Here is a 25217-nt window from a genome sequence, read left to right as displayed (position 1 = left end):
GAGGTCACTGAGATGTTCAGATATTCCTGAAAGAGCTGGTCAGACAACACCACTAATAGAAACAGAAGCTTTGCTAAAAGATCCATTCATCAGCACAGTCTAGACCAGTGTTTCAACCTCTTTGTGCGGGAGACGCTCTTTGGACTTAAAAAAAAAAAAAAAAAGTGACCTCCCTCTCCCCCTGTCTACTTCAAAAAAAATTGCAACCCCTTACCCAGAGCTGAAGCATTTCACATCGCTGTCCGTTACCAAACAAAGTTTGAAGACAGACAGCTCCATTTCTTGAGTCAGATCTACCATGGTCTAATTAAAGGACCATGCACATCATCTCAAACCTGAAAAAGTCAGGCACCAGCCCCACAAAGACATTGTCTTCTGATAGAGTTGGCAGGAATGAGAAACCCCTTAACTGCTGAGGAAGACATGGAAGCTCTGCTGTCTACTGGCGCAAGCTTGAGATGTGAAGCCCTTACACAATAAGCAGTGATCTAGACTTCCCCAGGCAGAGGAAACAACAGGTATCTGAATCCACAGGGAAGCATGAGACATACTACTGAAGTAAATCCTTAGTGACTTGATTGGCCATGAGAAAAAAAGGTTGAAGGATCATACATTTAGAATAAAAATGTAATGTGTAATGGGGCACACTACCTAATATTTACTAACTAGCTAAACTACAATTTAACAGTAAATATGGAAGCATTACCATTCGCCTAGAGCTAGCTAAGAAAAGGAAGAAACTGTAATGTTTGGGGCCACATTGCCCTTTTACAATCTGGTTCCAAAAATTCATACTTAGAAAGGGAAAACATGCAGCCCTAACAGGCTCTTCTTTCCAGAAGGTTCCTGAGGCACCAGAAAACCTAGGACACATCTCAAAAATGTGAACATACAGTGGTCATTTCAAAATAGTTCATTTCCCCCCACACACAATAATCAGAGACTAAATTGAAGGCAGGGGAGGCTGTGAGCACAGAGGGAACTTAAAATGTTGTGGTATTTTTAACGTAATTCACCCAGTATAGTCTTTGTTGGAAATCTTTCTGTTTCAGCCACTCTCAACAGCATGGGCCAAAAGTACTCCAACAGAGACAAAAAGGAACAGCAAAAGGACTAAGTACTACCTACTTAAACATACCTCTGTTGTCATTACAAGACAAGAAGCTGTAGGATTAATGGTGACATCCCCAGTCATCAAACCAACATCCTGAAATTCTTCATACATCTCACGATACTTCTGATTACTCAGAGCTTTAATGGGACTAGTAAATATCACACGCTGTTTCTCCCTCAAAGCCAAGGCAATCGCATACCTACAATATAATATTAAATACATGTGAGACATTTACACCTTTCTACCCTTCCATGAAAAGTAAAAATCTAACACAGAAGACTGGTAACAAAATAGGAAGCCTTTCACCTGTTGGTTACCAGCTTCAATTTAATCCAAGCTGGTAGAACTTATATATCATTGCACAGAGACTCTGTAAGTTACACTTGGCAAATTAGATTTGTTAAATAAATTAAAGTAGGGACTGTGACAGATTATCCCCCACTCCGGCGTGCCACCTGATATACTAGGGTACCACTGAGATCACCTGTTCCACCAGTCTGGGCTCCCTTACACTGATCTGCTGAGCCAGGCCCTCAAGCCTCCTCCAGCACACACAGGTAGGGACACACCCAGATGCAGAAAGACACAGACACTGAGATCAACTCTGCATGGAAAAACTCAGGTAGGGAATTGTCCAGCACTCAAGTGCACACGTCCTCCAGAATGTAAACCCAAAATTCTATTGTCTTGCACTGCACACAGAACTGTACAGCATACGCTAATTGAAATTTGCCTCCTCCCTCAATGTGGAGGAAGATATGCACAGCTTTTGCCCCCCCCCCGTTATGAATTTCACAAAATTGTTTCAGAGAAAACAAAGCCAAGTTGATTAACTACAAAGGTAGATTTTAAGCGATTAAAAGGAATAGCAAACAGATCAAAGCAGATTACTGAACAAATAAAACACACACCAAAACTAAGCTTAATACACTAAAGAAACTGGTTACAAGCTGTGTTCCCTGTAAGCTGCACGCTTGGGCGGCCGCCCAGCTCATTAGCAGAGCGCGTACAACCAGCAGCATGTGCTCTGTCCTACAGCTGTTCCCGGGATCCTCCTGCTGGCTGTGCGAGGGGGGGGGGGGAGGGGGAGGAGAGAGAGAGAAGAGGGAAGGGGAGGAGGGTGCTGATCTGAGGGTGTCCCCCTCCCCCCACCCCCGTACCCCATCTCCACAGAGCAGGGGAGAGGGGACACAGCCTGGCTTAGGACTGAGTCAGGACTCAGAGCTGCTGCAGTGATTGGTGAGTGCCTTTCTTAAAGAGACAGTGCACTGTTTCTGAGATTTCCCCAGCAGCCAGTTCAGAGTCTCTCTCTCTCCACTCTGTCACACACACGGTCTCTGTCACACACACATGCATGCATACGCTATCTCTTTCACACTCACCTCCCAACCCATATTTGTATTATTGTTGTTACTTCTTGGTACTTCCTGCAATGCACACATATTGTCTGTAATTTTATTCTTTCAAACTGTTATTTTAGTGTTTTGGCTGATCTATGCATTTCATAATTTTTATTTCTCTTACACTTAAATTTAATTCTTTGAGTAGTGAGTCCTAAAATGCCTAACCTGTCCGGGCTGAAATAATTATCCCTATGGTAACTTTTTAAAAATATATATTATATCTAGGTTTTGTGCTTCTACTGGTATGGCGTACATTTCTCAGTGCACATAAGTAAATTTATTCCACACATGGATGGAAAAAATTAGAGGGAACGTTTGTTACGAGCAGTAATTCACCCTAAATCTTGTTTTAGGCACTTCTTTCACAGGCCAGCCACCTTTTCCAGCCTGGGCTCAGCTCTTCTCCCACCCTTTTGTCTTTGTTTCTTAGGCCTTGTCTACACTGGCAAGTTTCTGCGCAGTAAAGCAGCTTTCTGCATTGTAACTCCCGAGGCATACACACGGCCAAGCCACTTAGTGCGCAGAAAATGTGCAGTTGCAATGCTGTTAAAAAACAAAAACAAAACCCCACACCACCCTGACAAAAGGCGCACAGTTTTCTGCACCAGGGCTACAGCGCGGCGGTGCCAGTGTAGACACCCTGGTCAATTACAGTGCTGCAACTGGCCTCCGGTAGGTGTCCCACAATACCTGTTCTTGCCTCTATGGTCATCAGTTTGAACTCTACTGCCCTGCCCTGAGGTGACCAACCGTCATCCCCACCACATAAATTCCTTTGGAATTTTGAAAGTCCCCTTCCTGTTTGCTTGGTGATGCGTGCAGCGATCTCAGCGCATCTTTCCAGGTGGACATGCCTGCTCCACGTACCAGGCGATCCCCAGCTTGGAGCAATGCAGAGCTGCTGGACCTCATCAGCATTTGGGGAGAGGAGGTTGTCCAGTCCTAGCTGTGCTCCAGCCGTAGGAATTATGATACCTATGGACAGATTTCAAGATGCATGACAGAAAGGGGCCATGACCAGGACACACTGCAGTGCAGGGTCAAAGTGAAGCAGCTGTGGAACGCCTACCACAAGGCGCAGGAGGCAAACCACTGCTCTGGTGCTGCGCCCCCGAGCTGCTGGTTCTACAAAGAGCTGGACGCGATACTCGGTGGCGACCCCACCTCCATTGCGAAGACCACTGTGGATACTTCAGTGGCTCACGTGCCAGTCGAGAGTGGACCGAGCCAGGAGAAGGAAATCTTGGACGAGGATGTGGAGGGGGACCCAGAGGCAGAGGACGACTTGCAGGTCAGAGATGTATGCAGCCAGGAGCTCTTTTCTACCCCGCAGGAGACTAGCCAGTCATAGCTGTCGGCTCATGGCGAAGCACAAACAAGAAAGGAAGCCCCTGGTAAGTAGATTTGATTTTGGGAATCACTGAAGCGAGATTTTGGGGGAAGATCTGGAGGGTTGCAGAAATCAGGCTTGTGTCCGTATGATGTGTGTATCACCACATGCCTTGTCTAAGCGGCGGAACAGACTGTTCATTGACTCTCTCACTTCACGTGAATCTGCCTCAGATCTCCAGGAAACTCTCATGGAGATACTGGTCAATCTGTTGCTGCAGGTTCTTTGGCAGAGCTACTTTGTTTCTTGCCCCACTAATGGTAACTTTCCCACACCACTCTGCTATCCCTGGGGATAGGGGGACGGATGGACGGACCATTGCTGCACACAGGTAAGCAGTGTAAGGGCCAGAGCAGAAGCTGCAGTCTTGGAGAAGACCCTCCCTTGATTCCCTGTTCACCCTCAGCAGCAAGAGATCTTCCATAATGAACAAAGCCTGTGGAAAATGTGGGGACAGGAATGATTATAGCCGCCCCCCCTCCCACACACACACAGTGCTGGCTCTCCCCAAGAGCCATGTGCCCAGTGAACAGTAGGGTCTGGGAACAATGATTTACCCTGCTCATGTGGCTACTCACCATTTTGGGGGTATTGTGGCTCATGTGTGATTGCCTGGGGTCAGCCAGTAGATGTTTCCAGCAGTCATCCCGGGCGGGGATTTAGTGAAGAACGAACCCCGATTAACTTATTTCCCTGCCTTAAATAGGATTTGCACAAATCCTTTGTTTCCCAGTTTGATCCCCACCCCCTATTAGTAGAAAAATACTAGTAGTCCAAGATGAAGTTCAATACCAGGTGACATGATCACATGACCCTGTAGTGTCACAGCAACCTGAGTCAAAGACCATTTGAAGCATCCCAGGAAAATGGGAGATTAACATCTTCAAAGCCAGACTGATTGCATTCTGTCTGGTGAGCGTTCCCCAGGTGCAAACGCTTTTGTAATTGATACATAGTCAATATTCCTAACTGTAGATACAAAAATGGTACATGCATACAAATAGGATAATCACATTCAGCAAATCATAACTTTTTCAATGATACCTCACATGACTTATCTTGCACAAAGAACATTAGTTATGCAATATTCATATCATAACAATATTTCTATGAAGAATATGGGGTGTAGTGTCACAGTGACCTGAAATATTACAGAAGATATCAGAAAAAAATTGAGAGAAACCATTAAATGTGAACAAAGGCCAAGCTACTGTTTTATCTCAAGAGGTGCTCTCTCCAGTTAAGGGCAGAAGCCTCTTATTCCCAAATGAAAGCATAGGGGAAAATTTATAGAACTCCTTCCCATGCCCATATACACATTCTATGGTTAAATAGTAGACATCAGCCTACAATGAAGTCAAACCATTACCTCTCAACAAAAAACAAACAAAATAAAAATCAACTATTTGACTATGAATTACAGCCTAGAGAGAGAAAACATAACATGGCGATTTTCTAAAATCAGTCAACCTGTGGAACTTGTTGCCAGGGAATGTTATGCAGGCCAAAACTGTAACAGGATTCAAAAAAGAATTAGATAAGTTCATGTAGGATAGGTTCATCTATGACTATTAGCCAAGATGGTCAGGCATGCAACCCCATGGTCCGGGCGTCCCTAGCCTCTGACTGCCAGAAGCTGGGAGTGGACAACATGGGATGGATCACTCAATTATTGCCAGTTCTGTTCCCTCTGAAGCACCTGGCATTGACCACCGTGGGAAGACAGGATAGGATATTGAGCTAGACGAATCATTGGTCTGACCCAGTATGGCTGTTCTTATGTTCACTCTACATAAAAAACATCAACAGAAGCAGACTGTTTCAAAAATAAAAAATAAATTTAAAAAATCAAGTCTAAAAGTGGAGAAATCCTCTACCACTGTCACTTGCTAAGCACAATGAAGAAAATAACTTTTGTTTTAAATTTTAACACACATCTGAGTGGTCAAAATATTTGTAAATCATTAAGTCACACTTTACTCCTGGCAACAGACTACTTTAGACAGTGTGACTGATGCTACAGAACCTTTAAAAGTTTTCCTCTTGAGTCTGATACATAATTCAGCAGAACTAACAGGGGAAACGCCACACTATTCACTCTTACAAAAATCTATCACAAAATTACTTACTCTGCACACACAGTTTTGCCAGCTGATGTATGAGCTGACACTAAAACAGACTGATTGTTATCCACACAAAGAATGGCTTCTCTTTGAAAAGCATCAAGAATGAAGGGATATTCCTAAAAAGAAAAAAAAAAAATGCATTTAAAAGCAACATACTTTATAGCTTAAATTTTGTTGTTTTCCAGACTGACCTAATGAGCAAATTTCAGCCTCGAGCAAAATCTATGACTAGTTACCATCTCATTCCACTTGAAAATAGTATTTTATAATAGTTTTTTTATTTAGATTTTGTATTAACTTACTCTGAGAGTTAAGTTTGCGAGTCTCAGCCAGATCCGTAACTGATGTAAAATGGCAAATCTAGGCCTTTATATGTTTAGATTTTGTATGGCGTCTATTACAAAAATAAAAGAACAACAAACCCACAGTTTATACCACTGGAGCCACTGAATGATGCTGCCAAATGGGTGATGGAAACCAAACCAGAGCAATCTCTCCATCTAGCTCTAACCAAAATTACATTAAAGACAAACATTAATCTACTCATTCAGTGCAGAGACCACTTTTTAAAGGTTTCCCTTTACTTCACTGCTGCTGATAGGGCCCATTTATCCCCATTTATCTACTTATAGCCTATAGGCTATAAATCTGTATTTTTTTTTCTTTTAAATCTATCACACACCTTTGAAGCTTTTCCAGTTCTTGGCTTGAGGGCTATGAAGTCTTCATTTGCAGGAAGTGCAACCTAACAAAAACAGAAAAAAACACCAAGTTTTAGAATGCTTTGTGTTCAAGGTGATTCTTAATTACAATGCAGCCACTCTGACTCAAACTACTATTCAATTAGTACTATCAAGCTAAACAGAGTGGGTCAAGACTCAGGAGACAAACAAAACACAGGAATTTACTTTTGACTTTTCAACTTCTATAACACTGCTTCTTATGTTTTGACATGTCAAATGTTCCCTCTTCTTCAAACCCATCTTTTCAAGCAATCACTAATAAATTCCATTCCCTCCTTTTCCTGGTGTATTATCTACTGTTTTGTCTTGTCTTAGATTGTTAGCAATTCAGGATAAGGAATGTTGCAATATATGACTGTAAGCTACTGTTTACTACTCCTAGGGAAATTCTGCATCAAAAAATTTAAAATTCTGCACACAATATTTTAAAATTATGCATATTATTAGTCAAAGTAACACAATATAATCACAACCGTTTCAATTATTTTGGCAGTGTATTTCAAAATACCTGTCAGCAAGTATGTCTGTAACAATACAGACAACAAAAAAGATTCAGGAAATGTTTTTTGATAAATAGATTCCTTACTGGGCATATTAATACAGAACTTGATGTATCTTTGTTGACAGTTATCTTCTGTTTCAGTGAAATTAAGCATTTCATTTAAACAAAGTCATTATACAAAAGTATTGTAACGACCTGACCTAAGAGGGCGCTAGCATCTGTCATGCCTTGTCCAAGTTCAAGCTTCTGCGTGTCTTGTAAGGTTTTTGGGTCACACCATTGTAGTGGGAGGGGGGATTGGTGAGTTAGCGGTAGTTTAATTGTAGGATAGGAGGTGATTAGCATGGGGAAGAGAAACCCCCAGGTAGAGACCCCTTTCACGCTCTCCAAAGTTACACACTCTTGGTAACAAATGTCCTGTCTTTGAGTAATAACTCAATTAAACTACAATACAGAAAAAAAAGTCCCAATAACTATTCAGCATTTCCTAAAGACATGTCGAGGCAAGTGCGTGCATGCACATTTATGTGGATTGGGTTGTGTGCATGGTTCTCCAGCCAACATCTCTTTGTCTCCAGAAGTAGTAGGTGTGCCCCTATGCCAGGCACAGACAGGAGTGTTGGGGAGGCAGGGGGCAGCAATAGCTGGGAGGGTCCAGGCTGGCAGGGACTAAAAGAGGAAGGGCGGCACCACTAGGATCAGATGTGTGCAGAGTGGTGCTCAGGATGAAGTGCTACTGTACAGTGTGAGAGAGACTGCTGCACTCATCGAGAGAGCCTGTGGTTCCAGCCTGTGTGTAAGCGGAGTTATAGGTCTAGAGAAGCTCAGTTAGTAGGGCTAGAGAGACAGCTGTGAGTAGTGCTAATATAGGGGGTCAGAGTGTGGGAGCACTGTTAACTCAGTTAGCAAGGGTTTATTGTTTTGGCACAGCACAGGTCAACAGAAGCTTAGAGTGCCGTAATTAGGGAAATAAAAATAAAAAATAATAATAAAAAATAATAAAATTAGGGAAATAAAAAGCTCCCTGAGCCATGCATTGGAATTCTACATCTGTCCATTATTGAAACAAAAAATTAGAGAAACCCTGCAAAGTCACAGTACATACAAAACAGCCTATTCACTGCTCAGATCCTTTTGCGCTCTCCAAAAATACACATTCTTGGTAACAAATGTCCTGTCTTTGAGTAATAAACTCATTTAAACTACAATACAGAAAAAAAAGTTCCAATAACTATTCAGCATTTCCTAAACACATGAAAGTTAAGTTACCAATACGTGATAACCAATACCTTGCATTTCAGTTATAATCCTGGATTTTCATTTAAAAATTACATTACAGAAGACCAAACAGCAAAATATAAAGTAGAATGTCATTTTACATTGCTCAGCATTTTCACACATGTAAGTCATACATTTTTGCTAATCATTGTCCAGCATTTCAGTACAATCCAGTATTTTCATTTAAATTATAGCACAGAAAACAAAGAGCCTTCATATTTTTCTCATTTAGTGATTTCCTCCTGGCAGAAAGGATCAAATTGTACAGTGAAAAAATTCTCTCTGCATCTACAGAGTTTGAGACAGCATTTACACAATTCAAGGCCAGATTGGCAATATTTGGAATTTTCTTCCCCTGAAAGCCAAAACATCTGGAGGTCTACAAAAAAAAGCTTGACTACGAATAGCTTCAGGCACAACTTTTTCCCAGTATAGTTTTAGCTCATGTTCAGTTACCTCAGAAAAACCAGGTATTGCTTGAAAATACTCAGTGTTCTGGCAAGATATAAACAGGATGAGGATCAAATAACCTACAGGCCTTCAGAAAATTCAGACCTGGTTGTCCAAATGACAAATATTTACCAAGCTTATCAGAAGCTTCATGGAATACCTCTTTAAAGAGATCTAGACAGGCAAGTCTTTCAACAGGAGATAAGTTTTCTGCCTCCCTAAATTTGAAGAACTCCGAGGTACTTTTTGAAGGGCACTCTATATGTGAACTAAAATATATCTGTAGTTCTTCCAGAAGGTCAAATGCTTTAACAGTGCAAGGCTTCCAGCTCTCAAATGCCAGACTTAGACTGAGAATTTGTTCACATTTCATTGCTAGAAAAGAGATCTGTACTTTCAACAATGCATACTTAGTTGGATCATTCAGCATTTTCTAAATAGTTTGCACCAAAACTGGGGAGCTGTTGTTGCACTCTTTATTAAAGAGCTCTTTGTAGAACTGAAAGTTCTTAGAGTGATACTGAACAGCATGGAACTAGCTGTTCCAGCATGTTCCACCTGGTCTAGGAGGTATGGATGCTTTGGCATCTGGAGACTCCTCTTGTAGTTTCTGGATCATGAAACAGAACTACTTCTCTTTCCTACTACCAGAGTTACAGAATGTGTTTTTGAAGCACCTTACAAATGTAAAACAAGCTGAAAAGCCTTACTAAATGATTCACCCATTAAGTTAACAATGTGTGCCACACAGGTGATATACACAGAATTTGGAAACGGCATAGAGAAAACAGAATCAAATGCCTTTTTCATGTAACTAGTGTTGTCAATATCAATTACTAGAATGTTTTCATAATCAATCTGGTTCTCATTTACTGCTTTGACCTCAGCCTGTGAAACTGTTGAGTGATTAACAGCATCTAAAAACACTGTATCCACAAAAAAGGAGTTAATATGCCCACTGCACTCAGGTTCTAATGGTGCAAACAGTACGTTCAGAACTGATCTTGCCTCATCATCACAACATTCATCAAAGGTAACAGTGATTTTCTTGTCTTTAAGCTTCAGTTTCAAGTTTTTTTTTTTTCAAGTCCTAGCCTCTTTAATCTCTCCTCATACAGGACCCGTTTCAAACCCCTAATCATTTTAGTTGCCCTTCTCTGAACCTTTTCTAATGCCAGCATATCTTTTCAGAGATGAGGAGACCACTCTATACACAGTATTCAAGATGTGGGCATACCATGGATTTATATAAGGGCAATACGATATTCTCCGTCTTACTCTGTGGGAAAAAATAAAATTCTGAGAGAAACATTAATTCTGTGCAAATTCTGCATTGTGTAGTGGTGCAGAATTTCAGGAGTAATTTACATTCGCAGAGCTACACAGTAGTCATAGTTACACACACAGACAGCTATTTTCATAACTCCAGAGAGGGTTTTAAACATGATGTCTTGGCTAAATACCAGATCAGGCAAATCTATTCCATCCATCTTAAATCCTCCCCATTGCAACCACCAGTTTTAATTAGAACTAGATTATTAAAGGGACGTTAATATAAAGAACAATTACATATTTTTAAGAAGTCACCAGCAGTACGAGCAATCTTTATTAACAAAGATTTTTTGTAGAACTAATTACCTTTGTTCAGCATTAATGACACTCAAGCTGAACAAACAGTGAAAACAGACTAGTTTTTTTCCCACTTTCTGCCTACCATGCACTAGCACGCTGTTTTCTGCGAAAGCCTTTTTTACGTCTACATTGATTTGACGAGTTCTTTTCATTTCCTGTACTATTCTGTAGTATTATCATGCACCGTTGAAGAGCTGCACTCCACCACAAGTGTAGCTGCATTTCATTGATAGGTTTCAGAGTAGCAGCCGTGTTAGCCTGTATTTTCCACTGCACACATCCAATGAAGCGAGCTGTAGCTCATGAAAGCTTATGCTCAAATAAATTTGTTAATCTCTAAGATGCCAGAAGTACTCCTTTTCTTATTTCATTGATAGGTTCAATTATCATTACAGCAACAACTATAATCTGTGAAGCACTTTCCAGACACAGGAAATGAATGGTAGCCTACCATATATATAATAGGCTATAGAGACTTAAGGGTTTCCATGGTCAGCTGCTTTCTTACAAGTTTAACAGCAGAAGTGGGTTGAGTAAGCTCTATATCACTGAAATGGGTGTTGAGAAGCTTAATTGGTGATACCAGAATGCAAGTCCGAAAGATACAGCCTAATTTTGAATTTTAAGCCCTTTATAAGGCCATTTGCTCTATCTTTTACAGAAAATCAAAAACATGAGTATTCCGTAAGTGTTAACATAAAATGCTTAGAGATCTGCAGATGAAAGGCAGTGTAGAAATGTAGAGAGTACAAAAACACCAAACCAAAAATTAAGATAGTAATGATTATAGTAAAAAGATTAAAGAGCTTCACTGAAAAGTTGTAACTCAAAAAGGTAAAAGACAAGACATTCATATAAAACAAAATTCTATACACCATAAAATAAATGCTTTTACGGTGCTCACCTCATGTGTACAACCTTCAACAGTCTCAACAGCTTGCACCTTTACTTTCGGCATCAGGTCTGCCAGACTAAATAAAGAAAAGTTAACTAGCACTATCAAACTATACTGAGAGCATATTTCTACATCTCATTCTTACATCAGTAAATTAAACATTTAAAAAGATGACATTATGACAGAGGGAACTGGCACCAAAACTACTACAGGGTATCAAAACTGCTAACAAATATACTTTAACCACCATTTTTGGATTTGCAACACAATTTTTAAAATTAGTTATATAAATCATAAAAATTGCCTTATTCTATCAATGCCACCTTCAAAGCAGTCAGCATATGCTGAAAGCCTCTTAAGTCAAACAGTCTTCAAAACTGAACAAAGCAAAGTATAGGCATGGTGTGTATACTATTGTTTTCAGATCCCCCCTCACAAGACTCCCCTCTTGATTTCCTGTACCTCAGAAATTAGACTGCTTCTCAGGCAGCAGCCTGAACTGAAACTGGCAAGCTCCTTTGCTGAGCAGACAGTCCCACTTATGACAACAAGGAGGGGACACCTCAACAATGTGACAGGGCAATGTAGCCTAATAGAAAAGGCACAAGACTAAGAACAGAGAACTCCTACATTCTCCCAGCTCCAACATGAACTTTTTGCTCTTGGTCAAAACACAGGCTTTCTGCCTTAGTTTCCCATCTGTAAAATGCAGGACTCATTATCTCCCTGTGATGCGGCAACATTTAATTAATTTTTGCAAAGAGTAAAAGTTCAAAAATTCCCCAAAATGCATGCAAAACCCTCCATTGACTTAGTCCACTGGAAAAAAATTAAAATGTGCATAGACCATAGCACAGGGGTTCTCAAACTGGAGGTCAGGACCCCTCTGGGGGTCATGAGATTATTACATGGGGGGTTGCGAGCTGTCAGCCTCCACCGCAAACCCCACTTTGCCTCCAGCATTTATAATGGTGTTAAATATATAAAAAGTGTTTTTAATGTATAAGGGGGGGTCGCACTCAGAGGCTTGCTGTGTGAAAGGGGTCACCAGTACAAAAATCTGAGAACCCCTGCCATAGCACAAGTGGCTAGGTGGTTCTTTCCCTGAAGCAACAGGCTGCAGGGACCAGAATCACCCCTCATATGTTATTATACATAAAATGTATTAGTAAAATTAGCATGCACCCCCCTTCTCTACGTTTCTGAGGCCAGCACTAAACATAGTGGTTTGATCACTGTGGGCAAGAATCCATTACACTTACAAATTCTAGTCTGTTTGGAAAGCTTTGACTAATTTTACCCCAGCAAGCACAAAGAAAATTCAGTCTTAAAAGACCTTTATCCACTTCTAGAGCCACCACAAGATCACAGGTCTACAGCACTCTTCATGACTAAACCCACCCACTATCTTGTCTATATACTCCCACAGCTCTTTCCTCAGTACGCCATTTTCCACTGACCATCAGTTAAAGACAATGGTTTGTTTCAGTAAGCTGACCAGCAGCTGCCTCCTTGTGCATATCTCATTTTCCCATCCCTTTCTATAAAGCACAAGCCACAAGTTCATCACTTTTAAGGTGGCTTCAACCAATAACCTGTTGATCAAATTCCAATGGCAACACTTATTAGTAGCCATTCAAACCTCACCAACCATTTTTGTTTGTTGTAGTCACCGCCTTTACAGCTCTTTAAGATCTCCAATATTGCAACTGCTCTTCCCTGAGAGTAGTCTGACTTAATAACTTCCCAAAGCTTTCTCATTCATTTAAATAATGCTGACTCTAGACCTTTAACTTGTGATATAATTCAGAGCACCTTCACAGTGAAAACTCTGCCTATACCAGATAACAAACTAAGTCTTACTTAGTTTGTGGGGGGGGGGGGTGAGAAAACCTGGATTAGTGCTGGAGGTGACCCACCTTGATTATCATGCGCATTATAAAGAGGGGTTTCAAAGGGAGATGGGCTGTTGCCAGCAGGAGAGTGAGTTTGTGTGTGTGTGGGGGGGGGGGGGGGGGGAGGGTGAGAAAACCTGGATTTGTGCTGGAAATGGCTCTACTTGAGGATCACTTTAGATAAGCTGTTGCCAGCGGGGGAGTGAGGTGGGAGGAAGTTTTGTTTCATGGTCTCTGTGTGTATATAATGTCTTCTGCAGTTTCCACGATATGCTATGCATCCGATGAAGTGAGCTGTAGCTCACAAAAGCTCATGCTCAAATAAACTGGTTAGTCTCTAAGGTGCCACAAGTACTCCTTTTCTTTTTACGAATACAGACTAACACGGCTGTTACTCTGAAATAAGTCTTACTTAATATCTTCTGAAACATCCTCTATCTTGGATTTCTTTCCAAAAATAGCATAATCCGTGCTATCAACCTCTGCCTCTCTTTTGTTTTTTCCTGGGATGTTCGTAGAGCCTGCTGGAGATTTGCCATCTGAACGTTTCCTGTAATGCAAACAAACATTAAATTTCAGATTTGCCTTTAAAATACCTCTAATGGGGGTGAGGGTGGGGGAAGGAGAATGGCTCTGCTATCTACGGTGGGGTATAGCTTGGGAACCCGTGTTTGTCGAAAATGTTTGCAACCATAAAAAAAAAATCTCTCCAATGGCTTCTGGAAAATGCCAAACTCACCTCAGCCCCACGCTCTTGGCGGAGATCACAAACTGCCTGCGGGAGAGACCGTGTGCATGTACCGCACTGACCGTGCTGGGGCCAAAATCCAACACGGATGTAAATCCCCACTAACCCCACAACGGCCAGGGGCCGCCTCTGCCCCAAACGGACATAAACACGGCCTGTGGCCAACACTCTCCAGTACCGCCTAAGCGGGAGCCGGGGCGGGATCGGGCTGCACCCCCCAACCCAGGGGCCAACCCCACCGCTGTAGGGAAAGCAGCGCTGCATCCCGGGAGCCGGACTGTCCCTTCGGCCCCCGCCGTGGTGACGAGCGCAACCCCGGCCCCAGCGCGTGCGAGCCGGCGCTGGATGGGGGGAAGGGGAGGGTTACACCGAGGGCAGAGCCACGGCCGCGCCGACTAGCCACTCACCCGGCCTTGCTGGCAGCCTCGGCCGCGGCCGCTTTGCCCTTCTTGGCCGCAGAGGCGGCGGCGGCGGCCGAATCCTCCTCGAACACGCTGAACAGATCGTCTCCAAAGGCGTCCGCCATCGCTCCAGCCTGTCCCACAGCGCCCCGCGCGCACCACAGAGCTCCTCCCCCGGCCCTGCACTGCGCCGGAAGGGGAAGGCGCGCGCGGCACGAGCCGGCCTGCACCGGGGAGGAAATCCCGCAGGCGCCCTGCCCACGGCTGGAGATAGACGAGATGTTCTCCCACAATACCGCGCTCTCCCAGACACAGGCAATCCCACAATACATCGCGGCGCCACCAGCATCCTGACGTGACCTTTGGCCGGAAGTGGCTGTAAAGACCATAGAGTCCGGATTTCCAGCAAGCGCGCCTGGGTTCCGGCCAATCAGAATATAGCTCCTAGCGCGGGGGTGAGGCTCTGTGGTACCCGGATGTAAAAAATCCGGCGCTGTGTCTGTGGGGCCGGCTGGCCGCCTTGCTGTGCGGGCGCGATGGGCGGCAAGAACAAGAAGCACAAGGGGGGCGGCGCGGGGGCTGGGGCCGTTCACGCCGCTGTGTCCGCGGCCACCGCCGCTGCCAGGGCTAAAGCCGCTGCCGAGTCCGGAGCCGCCGGGGAGGCTGCAGGCAAGAGACCCGCCGTGAGGCCGGCCCTGGTATCCAAGGAGCCCCGCGTCAAGCAAGGTAGCGCCGGCGAGAGACCCTCTCTTCCCCCCACCCACCTGCCTGCCCGCCGCACGCGGCCGGCCGGCGCCGCTCGCCTGCCCCCTCCGCGCGCTGTTCCCAGCCCCACAGGCCGCTGCGCTCAGGGGAGGCTCCGGCGCGGGTCCGCAGCTGCAGCGGCCGGGGACTGGTCTGGCCCCTGCGGCGCTGCCCGTCCCGCACTTTCCCTTACACTTACAAATTCTAGTCTGTTTGGAACGCTTTGACTAATTTTACCCCAGCAAGCACAAAGAAAATTCAGTCTTAAAAGACCTCTATCCACTTCTACAGCCATCACAGGTCTACAGCACTCTTCATGACCGAACCCCACCCACTATCTTGTCTATATACTCCCACAGCTCTTTCCTCAGTACGCCATTTTCCACTGACCATCAGTCAAAGACAATGGTTTGTTTCAGTAAGCTGACCAGCAGCTGCCTCCTTCCCCTGCGCTAAACCCCCCTTCAGCCGCGGAGACGGGCGCGGTCACCCTCCGGCCAAGGGCACGGCGGTGCAGTCGGGACACGCGGTAGGACGGGTTTAGTCAGGCGCTGCTGCTGGGAACTCGCTGGGCACTGAGAGCTGGCCTGGGCTCCTGCTGTTTTTATGCCTCGTTGCAGTACGGGCAGCCCTAAGGCCTCCGAAGTCATGAGCTGGACCCACACGGATCATGTGATTGACTGAAAAATCAGGATACTTTAAATAAAAAATAAACGATGAAGATGGGAGTTGCCTTTACGATTCAGATTTCCACCTGCAGCCAGGAGGGCTCAACACTGTTGTTAAATGAAAGTTGAGATTGAGTTATAATCAAAGAAGCTGGAGCTTTAGGAAGAGCAAGAGCCTCCCATACCATATAAATTGCCAAGTATCAGGGGGTAGTCGTGTTAGTCTGTATCCACAAAACCAACAAGGAGTCTGGTGGCACCTTAAAGTCTAACAGATTTATATGAGCATAAGCTTTCATGGGTAAAACACCACTTCTTCAGATGCATATGAATTGCCAACACTGTGATTACCAGTAATGGGCGTTCTGCAGTCAGCATCACAGTCAGTGATACCTCTGCAGCCCCTTTGTCTTCTGCGGCATTACACAAGTGTTGCTGTGGGCAGAATTTGGTACTGAAGTAAACATTTCTGATAAAACATGAGAGAATAGTATCCAGCTCACTTGCCACCAACTGTGCTTGCTTTCCAGGGCTCATAGGAGTAAAAAGCAGTAAAAACATATTTTATTCAGTAAAATCTGCAGATCTATTGAGCTGGATAGTTATAGGGCTTCTAATGCACCTTCCAGTTAAAAATATAAACGATATCTTGTGTTTTTTTTCCCAAGCCACTGGGAGGTTAATTTTTTTAAGAGCTTTCTGTGAATAGGAGTATTGTATGTCTTTATACATATGAAGAATATGATAGAAAACTAAGCCAACGAGTTGGACATTTAGTTCCGTATATGGTATGGTATTGCCACGCCTCTGTGCTGCTGCTGGCAGGGCGCTGCCTTCAGAGCTGGGTGCTCGGCCAACAGCTATCAGTCTTCAGCTGCCCAGCTCTGAAGGCCGCCCAGCTCAGAAGTAAGGGTGGCAGTACTGTGACCCCCCCTGCAACTCCCTTTTGGGTCAGGACCCCCAATTTGAGAAACGCTGGTCTCCCCTGCGATATCTGTATAGTATAGGTTAAAAGTACACAAAAGACCAGATTCTTCGGGTAGGGTGGGGGGAGACCAGATTTCGCGGTCCGTGACGAGTTTTTAATGCCATGAATTTGGTATGGCCCTGTCTATATGTAAAGTCAACTCTGGAATAGGGAGGTGAACAGAAAGTATAATCCAGAAGATTATAATACTAGAAAATTTTGCCAGAATTCATGTGTGTCTACCAAACCCTATGGAATCCCAGTCAAACCATATGCCACAAGATGCTTAAAAATTTCAGTTGCAATAAATCCTCTACCTGAAAAATGTATTAATTCACAAGCAACTCCTGAAATAAAGTAGTTACTTAAGGGTTGGATATGTCCATCTATTTATCAAAAAATGTTATATGCCTTCTCCTACACTATAGGCAGGCCATGTGTTTCTGCTTTAGATGTTTAAATTGTGTTCCAATCTGCTTTGCTCGTTTAAGTAATATTTCTTTGGAATTTGCAGGTCCAAAAACCTACAGTTTTGGTTCCACACCTGATTCTAGTGCTGCTGCAAATCTGGATAAATCTATCCTTAAAGTGAGTATGTCTTTCAAGAAAAAAACAGCTTCATTCTTCCTCGTACAGTAACGCCTCACTTAAAGTCATCCCAGTTAACTTTCGTTGCTGATCAATTAGGGAACATGCTCGTTTAAAGTTGTGCAGTGCTCCCTTATAATGTTGTTTGGCAGTTGCCTGCTTTGTCCACGGCTTGCAGAAAGAGCAGCCAGTTGCAGCTAGCTGGTGGGGGCTTGGAATCAGGGTGGACCAGCCCCGCTATCAGCTTCCCGCTCCCCTAAGTTCCCTCTGAGGCAGCAGCCCAGAAGGCTATCAGTTGCCGGCGGTTCAGCTGTCCCTCCCCCTGCTGCCATGTGCTGCTTCTGCCCTCTGCCTTGGAGCTGCTCCGGGAGACTCCTTCTTGCTGTGGGGGGGGCTAATGTCAGGGTGTCCCCCTCCCCCCGCTCCTGCCCCTTGCTTACCCAATTTCCATAGAGCAGGGAGGGGGACACTACAGAACTCAGGATGGAGGGAGCGGGCTGGCTGCAGGGGCTGTCTCAACTTGCTGATCTCCTTAAAAAGGCAGTGTACTTAGAGTGGAGTCAACATACTTAAAGGGGCAATGCTCATCTCTCACATACACACAGGGTGTGTGTCTGTCTCTCTGTCTGCCATGCTGTTTCCCCTCCCTCCATTTGTGCTGTAGAGTGTGAGGCTACATTAACAGCAATGTGTTAACTCTTGAGGGCTCAGCTATTCTAGTTCATCATTTAGCAGTAAGGCATTCCCTGGGAAATATCCCACCCTCTGACTTTACCACCTCAACCAAGTTTCACAATCATCATTGCTCTGTGTGTGTGTGTGTGTGTGTGTGTATATATATATATATATATATATATATATATATATATATATATATATAGGGGGGAGAGAGAGAGTCTTTCTGTCTGTCTGTCTTAGTGTGTCTTTTGTCTGATGAAAAAAATGTCCCTGGAACCTAACATTAATTCTTATGGGGAAATTTGATTCGCTTAACATCATTTCACTTAAAGTCGCATTTTTCAGGAACATAACTACAGCGTTAAGCGAGGATTTACTGTACCTAATTCTAACAGGAAAAAATTTTTTCTTGTTTTTTAGTCTGTAGCACATGAAAGTGTACTGGACTCTAGAAATCTGCAGACATACTTTTTGTTGAGTTTTATGTGAAGGGTGGAGCAGCTTCAAGAAAACAGTCAAGACATATTAGTATTTTCATAATGAGGAAACTTTGTCTAATTTGAATTCTGTGAACTTTAAAATATTTGATCTCTGAAATTTAACTTTGGTGTATTGTAAAAATATATTGCATGCCAAAGAGCTGTGCAAAACCAGTTTCTTTTGATGGTGGGTTTTTTTTATAGGATTTTAGTCTCTTATTGACATAAAGTTTGTGATCATAACAGGATTTTGTTGCCTATGTAAGATCTAATCCTTTACCTAAGCAGCTTCAATAAGATTGACATAAAGATTAAGGGCAAGCAGGATTTGGTCAATAGTCTACAAACGACAGGTATTCAAAGGATGTTGAAAATAGCCAAATATTGCGGCCTGATCAAGTCACTTGTTTTTGACAGTTTTTTTTTTCAAATTAATATTGTCATATGTCAAAGATCGTGTCACAACTTGTTTCTATACAAAATTAATATAATATGACTTTAGTGATCTAGTTGGTACAGGACATTATTTCTTTTGGAAAGCCATGTTCTTGTTAGCTGAAACTGCTTCTGCTATTTTTTTGGAGTGAGAGTATAGTTTGTTTTCTACATCCTTTCAATTCTTTGAGTCTGCAGAGACCGCTAGCAAGAGTGCAAAGCAGGAACTGAACTGAGTCCATTTGCTTATTTCACAGAGCAAGTCACAAAGTAGTTACCTGCAATATTCAGTTGCTGACTGCCTGCTGTTTTGGATCTTAATATGTGTGTTTTGGTTTAAACTAAAACCAAAACTTTAAATTTAAGCTGGAGGCCCAGGTCTCACTTAATGGTTTCAGTGGTGCTCAAGCAGATCTGTATATTTATCTTGGTTAAACCTCTCTAAGAGCTACTGTATGTTTAGATAGCTGACAGTTTAAGTCCTAGTTCTTTGTCTTTGGGTTTGTTTGTTTGTTTGTTTGTTTGTTTGTTTTTCATCTGGTCAAAAAGATTTATTTGGCTCCCACTCATGTGAAGAAATTGTATTTCCCTAAAAGCAAAATAGGCCCCCTCTTTAATAAAGAAACCTGAATGTGGAGAAAGCTAAGAGAACATCATAACTTTAATAAATAAAAAAAACAGAGAACATTCACTCTTCTGCTAGTATCTTGACCAACAATACACATAAGAAAGGTTTCCAAAAGTAGGCGAGAATTGGAAAGATAAAGGGTTTTGCGGGTAAGGAGTCTTCTACCTTCCTATCTTGTCTGTCTCTGATGTTGTTGTAGTGTATCTTAGTTTATATTTGTAAGATATTATTTAATTTGTAATGACTAGTATCTGTCTCCACAGGTAGTGATTAACAGTAACTTGGAAAAAAGGATTATTGGAGTCATCAATGAGCACAAAAAGCAAAGTGATGACAAGGGAATGATTTCTAGAAGACTTACTGCCAAAAAATTACAGGTGGAGTACAAATCTTTTTTTTTTTTTTCTTTTTCTAAATCTAGATCAACATTTATTCAGTGATCGTAAATAGGTTACTTTTCTGTCACTTTTTACTTTAGTATTTGGTGTAAGCCAAGTTTTCTCATTTTACAATACAACATAATTTTGTTAAAAAACTCTTTAAAATCTCAGATATCAAATGTAATTGGCCAGTTGAATGTCCTTGCCAGTGTAAGTCAATAGTTGAAGATGCTTGGGTGTGAGGTGAAATAAGTAATAATTTGAGTGGAACATAAGAGGGTTTGAAAACTCCAGTGGTGAATGGGAAGCTCTTCTTGGCAAGTATGACTGTAGACCACCTATTTTTTCAGTATTTAAGATTTCATTTTAAGAAGTTCTAGTTCTTATGGTGACAAAGAACCTTCTAAAGTTAAATAGCTGCAGTGTTTTCCTGAGCATGCATATGGCTCTAGTCAAATCCCTATGGGGAGTCATAAAACTGTCAAGTAATGTCAGTTTCATGCTTGGGAATGCAATTAGCACATTTAAGCTTACTCTGGAGAAGAGGACTGGTATGGAGGCTGTGGGGAGGGATTACCAGAGACTGTTACTCCATAGCAGCCAGGAGACTGGAGAAAGAATAGAGTAGTTGTTTCCTCCCCCTCATGCTAACCAAGAAGCCCTGATGTGAGAGTGAAGAAACACAAACTCCTGTTCCCATCTAGCAGGTGGATGGAAGGGATGCTCCACTCCCATCAGATACCCAATAACAAAAAGCTGGAGTCCGCATGCAGGATCTAGGGACAGAATTTTCCCCTTTCCAAAAGCTGGGGGTGGCCTGGAGCTATGCTCATCGCAACACTGTCTTTGGATCATTGATGGAGATTTCCACCCTTGTTTTTCTGGTTGGTTAGGTGTGTGAATTATTTTTTTTATTTTAAATGGGATTTAACAATAATCTTAAATAGTGAATTTTGTTTATTCTTTAGTATGCTTTCTGATGCCTGTACCTTTGCAGTTTGCATCTTTTTAATACCAAATTTCTTCTCTTTTCAGCATTTTACAAACTTTTTTCTAAATTGGCGTTATTTCTACAATTTAAATCAATGTCCTTCTTAAAACATACTAATTATCTTTATTTGTAGGATGTATATATGGCTTTGCAAGGATTTTCTTTTAAGACCGAGGACATTGAGGAAGCTATGAAAAATACAATTTTATATGGCGGTGATCTTCACTCTGCACTTGACTGGCTTTGTTTAAACCTTTCTGATGGTAAGCATCATGCCTGAGAAGTGACTTTTAGGTGCCACAGTTTTTTTGAATCGTTTGTAACTGATTTCTATTGAGTGAGTTTTGTCTTGCTTTTAGTTACTATGACAGTGTATGGTACCACTTTTTCGTAAGAGCAGGGATTTCCCTTTTTCCATTTTCTTTCACTAGCAATACCATTAGGTATACTCTAGAAAAACAGTTTCCATAAAAATATGGTATAGAAAAAGACAAGGTGGGTGAGGTAATATCTTTTATTGGGCCGAGATCTGCTGGTGAAAGAGAAGTTGGTCCAGTAAAAGATATTGCCTCATGTGTCTCGTATCCTGGAACCAACAAGGCTATGACAACACTGCAGATAGCATGGAAGTATGTTCCTATTGTAGATTGAAGAAGCACTCTGCAGCAGAGAAATCTTAGCACCACAGTGTCCCTCAGAAGACTCAAAGAAATTCATTAAATCATAAATACAGATAGAAAATCCCCAAGAGGGCCTCGTATTCTACAGTTGCCTTTAAAGATGTGAATTATAGGTGGTTTGACCCTATTGTACAAGAGCAATAGCAATCACTGTGGTGTGGGAGTGCAGTATAGTAGTAAGTTTATTTCAGTAGGATTAGTAGTAATTAGAACCAGGTGCTCCAGAGTTGCTACTTTTTCTAGCTGTGCTTTGGACTTTCTGCCTAACTTTGGGCAAGTCATTTAATCTCTCTCTTTACCTCCATTTATGCATCTACAAAATAGGTATAATAAGCAGAAATCAATATCTGCTCAGGTGAATATTAAGACCTGGGTTTGATTCAGTCCTACATGATGTTTATTTCTTATTTTTAGTTTGCACCCAGTGCCATTGAAAGTATCTTCAGTTATTTTTTTCTGTTACTTGGAATTACATTTTATTTTAAAGATGCATTACCTGAAGGATTCAGTCAGCAGTTTGAAGAAGAGCAACACAAACCTAGAGCAAAATTTCGTTCTCCTGTGCCACGGAGTGAAACTCCTCCGTTACCAAACAACAAAAAGAAGGAAGATGGCCCTGAAATAAAGGTAATTTGAGGAATTATGAGAAGGAGTTTTCAATGGTTAAACTCCCACTGACTTTAGTAGGAGCAGAGTTATGTCAACATAGAAGATTATCAAAAATCCTATCCTATGTGTTCAGTAATTTAAAGTACATAGAAGGATTTCTAGTCTCTAGAGTGGAGTGGTTATAAAGATGTAACTTGAAGTTCAAAAAATGAAAGGTTTATGAAGTTTTGGTGGTAACATTTGACTTGCTAGAAAAAATACAAAGTCCCAGTACAGTTAAATCTCCTACTCTCCAGTCCCCACAACCCATTAATTCTATTTACAACTGCTGTATTCCATAGAACAACACATACGCTGGACGTAATTTTTATTGATTTGTGCCTATATAAGTTTGCCTCTGTGGTTTAGGAGTCCAGTATCACAAGTTATTAAATCTTAATCAAGATTCCCCACATAACCCCCTCTCCCTCCGTTCCCTGTTTCCCCCATAGTAGTTGTAAAACATTTATCCTACCATCAAAAAGGCATATATATAAATTGTGTGATATTTTGCAAGATCCAAGAAGCATCTTCATTTTTTTTAATTGTTTTGAATTTCTCAAATATTGACCAAAACAGCGATTAAATCTTTTTAGTTTCCTTTACAATTATCTTTTTAATCGTGGCTGTTCTTTCTAATAGAGAGGTACTGGGAAAGACAAAGAGATGAGTATGAAGGAATGGATTCTACAGTATGCTGAGCAACAGAGTGATGATGAGAAAAGCGAGTCTGTGAAAAAATCAGAAGATGAGGAAAAGTTTGACCCTGTAAGACGGAGAGCAATTTGTACAGGGAGTCTTTCTTTCAAATGGCAGTTTTCATGTGGTATTTATCTGTAAACTCTGGCTCTATTGTATGTGTGTATTTGTTGAAAATCAAGGGCTGAATAACTGATTTAATTGTTGTCTTAGTTTTTGTAGTTTTGACAGCATTGCAGGCAGAAGGAGGAGGGTTTAAAAAAAACCTTCTAGAAGTAATGCTTCCTAAGTCATTCTTCCTTTTGTTTTTGTGTTGAATGCAAAACTTTCGGTGCATAGTGCTAGAAAGGAAAATGCAGTCCCTTGAGAGACTTAAACAAGTGGGATAACTGTTGTTTTCCATTCCCACACTTAGTCTTTTATTTTTATTCATGAAATTAGAATTGTTCATTCTCTCGCAAAAGGATTTATTTCATATAAATATTGTGTTGGTGTGGACGGGGGGGTTGGGAGGGAATATGCTTTGTTATGTAGTTTGTAATTAATTTCACTTGCAAAATATCTAGGACGTAACTAATGATCTTGTTTGGAACAGAATGAAAGATACTTGCATTTGGCTACAAAGCTTTTGGAAGCAAAGGAACAGGCAAGTTCCTCCAAGCAAGATAAAGACAAGCAAAGCCAGAAGGTGGCACAAGAAAAAATAAGAAGAATTCAGCATGGTATGGACATTCAAATTATCTGTACCTTTTAATAAACTTACATTTTTAATTATTCAGTCACACTTTTGCTGGTAAATCTATCAACTATTAGGAAAAATCTCCTTAAGATGATACCTTAAGTACCTTTTAATTGGTTTCACATCATTGCATGAATTGCAGACCTTCATGAATTTCTTTTTGGTGTGACCCAAGATATCAAAAAATAACTGATTTTACTGGGTGCATTTCTGGCTGTCCAACCTGTCACATTTTTCAAAGGGTCAGTGATAAGCACATAAAGGAAAGAGGTACTGTTTTTTCTTTGCAGAAATGGCAGCACTAGAAGAACATCCTGTGTTTAATCCAGCTATAAAAATTTCAAACCAACAACAAAATGAAAAGAAAAAATCTCCTTTGCCTCCTGAAGCTAATTTGAACCTGAACTTGCTTGAAAAATCTGGAGCTGCTGCAGAGGAAGAGAAGGGTATGATTGAAATTCAAAACAATACAAACTTCATTTACTGTACTCCAATTAACTAAAGATTTGTAATGGCCCCTGGATTGTGCATTCTTCTGTATGGTCTGGGACACCAAACCCTGGATTACAGTGAAGATAGGATGAGCCGATTTAACTTCCCAGTTGGCTTTAAAAGCAAAATATTAATTGTAGCATAGCAGCTTTAAAGTTTTTTTTGTTTTGCCACTAATTGTCACTTACGAGTCAGATCATGATTTGAATGCATCTTTCTGTAGATGGAAAGCTAATGTGCTGTTTCACTGCGTCACCCAGTTAGACGTTAATTTTCTTCAACAAAGATCTGTAATGGTTGAAACCTTTGACTATTGTTTAAATATAGCAACAAGAATGAGTTATATCCTATACTGGTCCTGAACCACCAAGATCAAATCTAGTATTCTTTTTAAGAATTCTAGCAGTGTGCCAGATTTTCTATAATTAAGATTAAGTATAGATGTTGCCATACTGAACCAGTATTCTCTGTCTGATAGTGGCTAGTATCAGTCCTTACTAAATATAAATATAAAAAAATTTTACTTTCTACTAAAAATGCCTAGGTCAAGAGGAAAATTACTTTGGGTTCATTCAAGAATTAACGTTTGGAGCCTCCATGTGAACATCTAAAATAATGTAAATTTTGTTTTTACCATTTCAGTGAAAAAGAGGGAGCCTCGAGATATAAGGAATTTTGACTACACTGCTCGAAGTTGGACTGGTAAATCTCCTAAACAGTTTTTGATCGATTGGTGCAGGAAAAATTTCCCCAAGAGTCCAAATCCTTCTTTTGAAAAAGTTCCGGTGGGTAGATATTGGAAATGTAGGTATGTACTTCTAGTA

The 25217-nt window shown here is 41.6% G+C and overlaps 2 protein-coding genes across 4 annotated transcripts in view; one reads left to right on the top strand and one right to left on the bottom strand.

Moving 5' to 3' along the window:
* Window positions 1–14984, bottom strand: part of MTREX (Mtr4 exosome RNA helicase) — a 100326-nt gene extending 85342 nt beyond the window's left edge. Inside the window, exons 1-6 of the mRNA XM_037902802.2 lie at window positions 14584–14984; window positions 13841–13978; window positions 11543–11609; window positions 6716–6778; window positions 6037–6149; window positions 1139–1313 (exon numbers count right to left, since the gene is read on the bottom strand). Of these exons, the coding sequence (XP_037758730.2) occupies window positions 1139–1313; window positions 6037–6149; window positions 6716–6778; window positions 11543–11609; window positions 13841–13978; window positions 14584–14966 (939 nt within the window). The 5' untranslated portion in view covers window positions 14967–14984. The remainder of the gene's footprint in view (window positions 1–1138; window positions 1314–6036; window positions 6150–6715; window positions 6779–11542; window positions 11610–13840; window positions 13979–14583) is intronic.
* DHX29 (DExH-box helicase 29) overlaps window positions 14883–25217 on the top strand; it is a 36311-nt gene continuing 25976 nt past the window's right edge. For 2 of the 3 annotated variants that reach the window (XR_006291244.1, XM_037902800.2), the window contains exons 1-9: window positions 14883–15303; window positions 17471–17544; window positions 20028–20141; window positions 21269–21398; window positions 22303–22442; window positions 23106–23231; window positions 23758–23884; window positions 24192–24347; window positions 25036–25201. Coding sequence is in view for 1 of the 3 variants with exons in the window: in XM_037902800.2 (XP_037758728.1) it covers window positions 15114–15303; window positions 17471–17544; window positions 20028–20141; window positions 21269–21398; window positions 22303–22442; window positions 23106–23231; window positions 23758–23884; window positions 24192–24347; window positions 25036–25201 (1223 nt within the window). In the remaining 2 variants the exon portion in view is untranslated. Of the gene's footprint in view, window positions 15304–17470; window positions 17545–20027; window positions 20142–21268; window positions 21399–22302; window positions 22443–23105; window positions 23232–23757; window positions 23885–24191; window positions 24348–25035; window positions 25202–25217 lie in introns of those variants that run through there. The other variant, XM_037902801.2, reaches the window with a different exon arrangement.

Source organism: Chelonia mydas, chromosome 5, assembly GCF_015237465.2.
Source record: "Chelonia mydas isolate rCheMyd1 chromosome 5, rCheMyd1.pri.v2, whole genome shotgun sequence".
Taxonomy (NCBI): Eukaryota; Metazoa; Chordata; order Testudines; family Cheloniidae; genus Chelonia; species Chelonia mydas.
The sequence above is the reverse complement of the archived record's forward strand: the minus strand, read 5'-3'. Positions and strand labels throughout refer to the sequence as shown.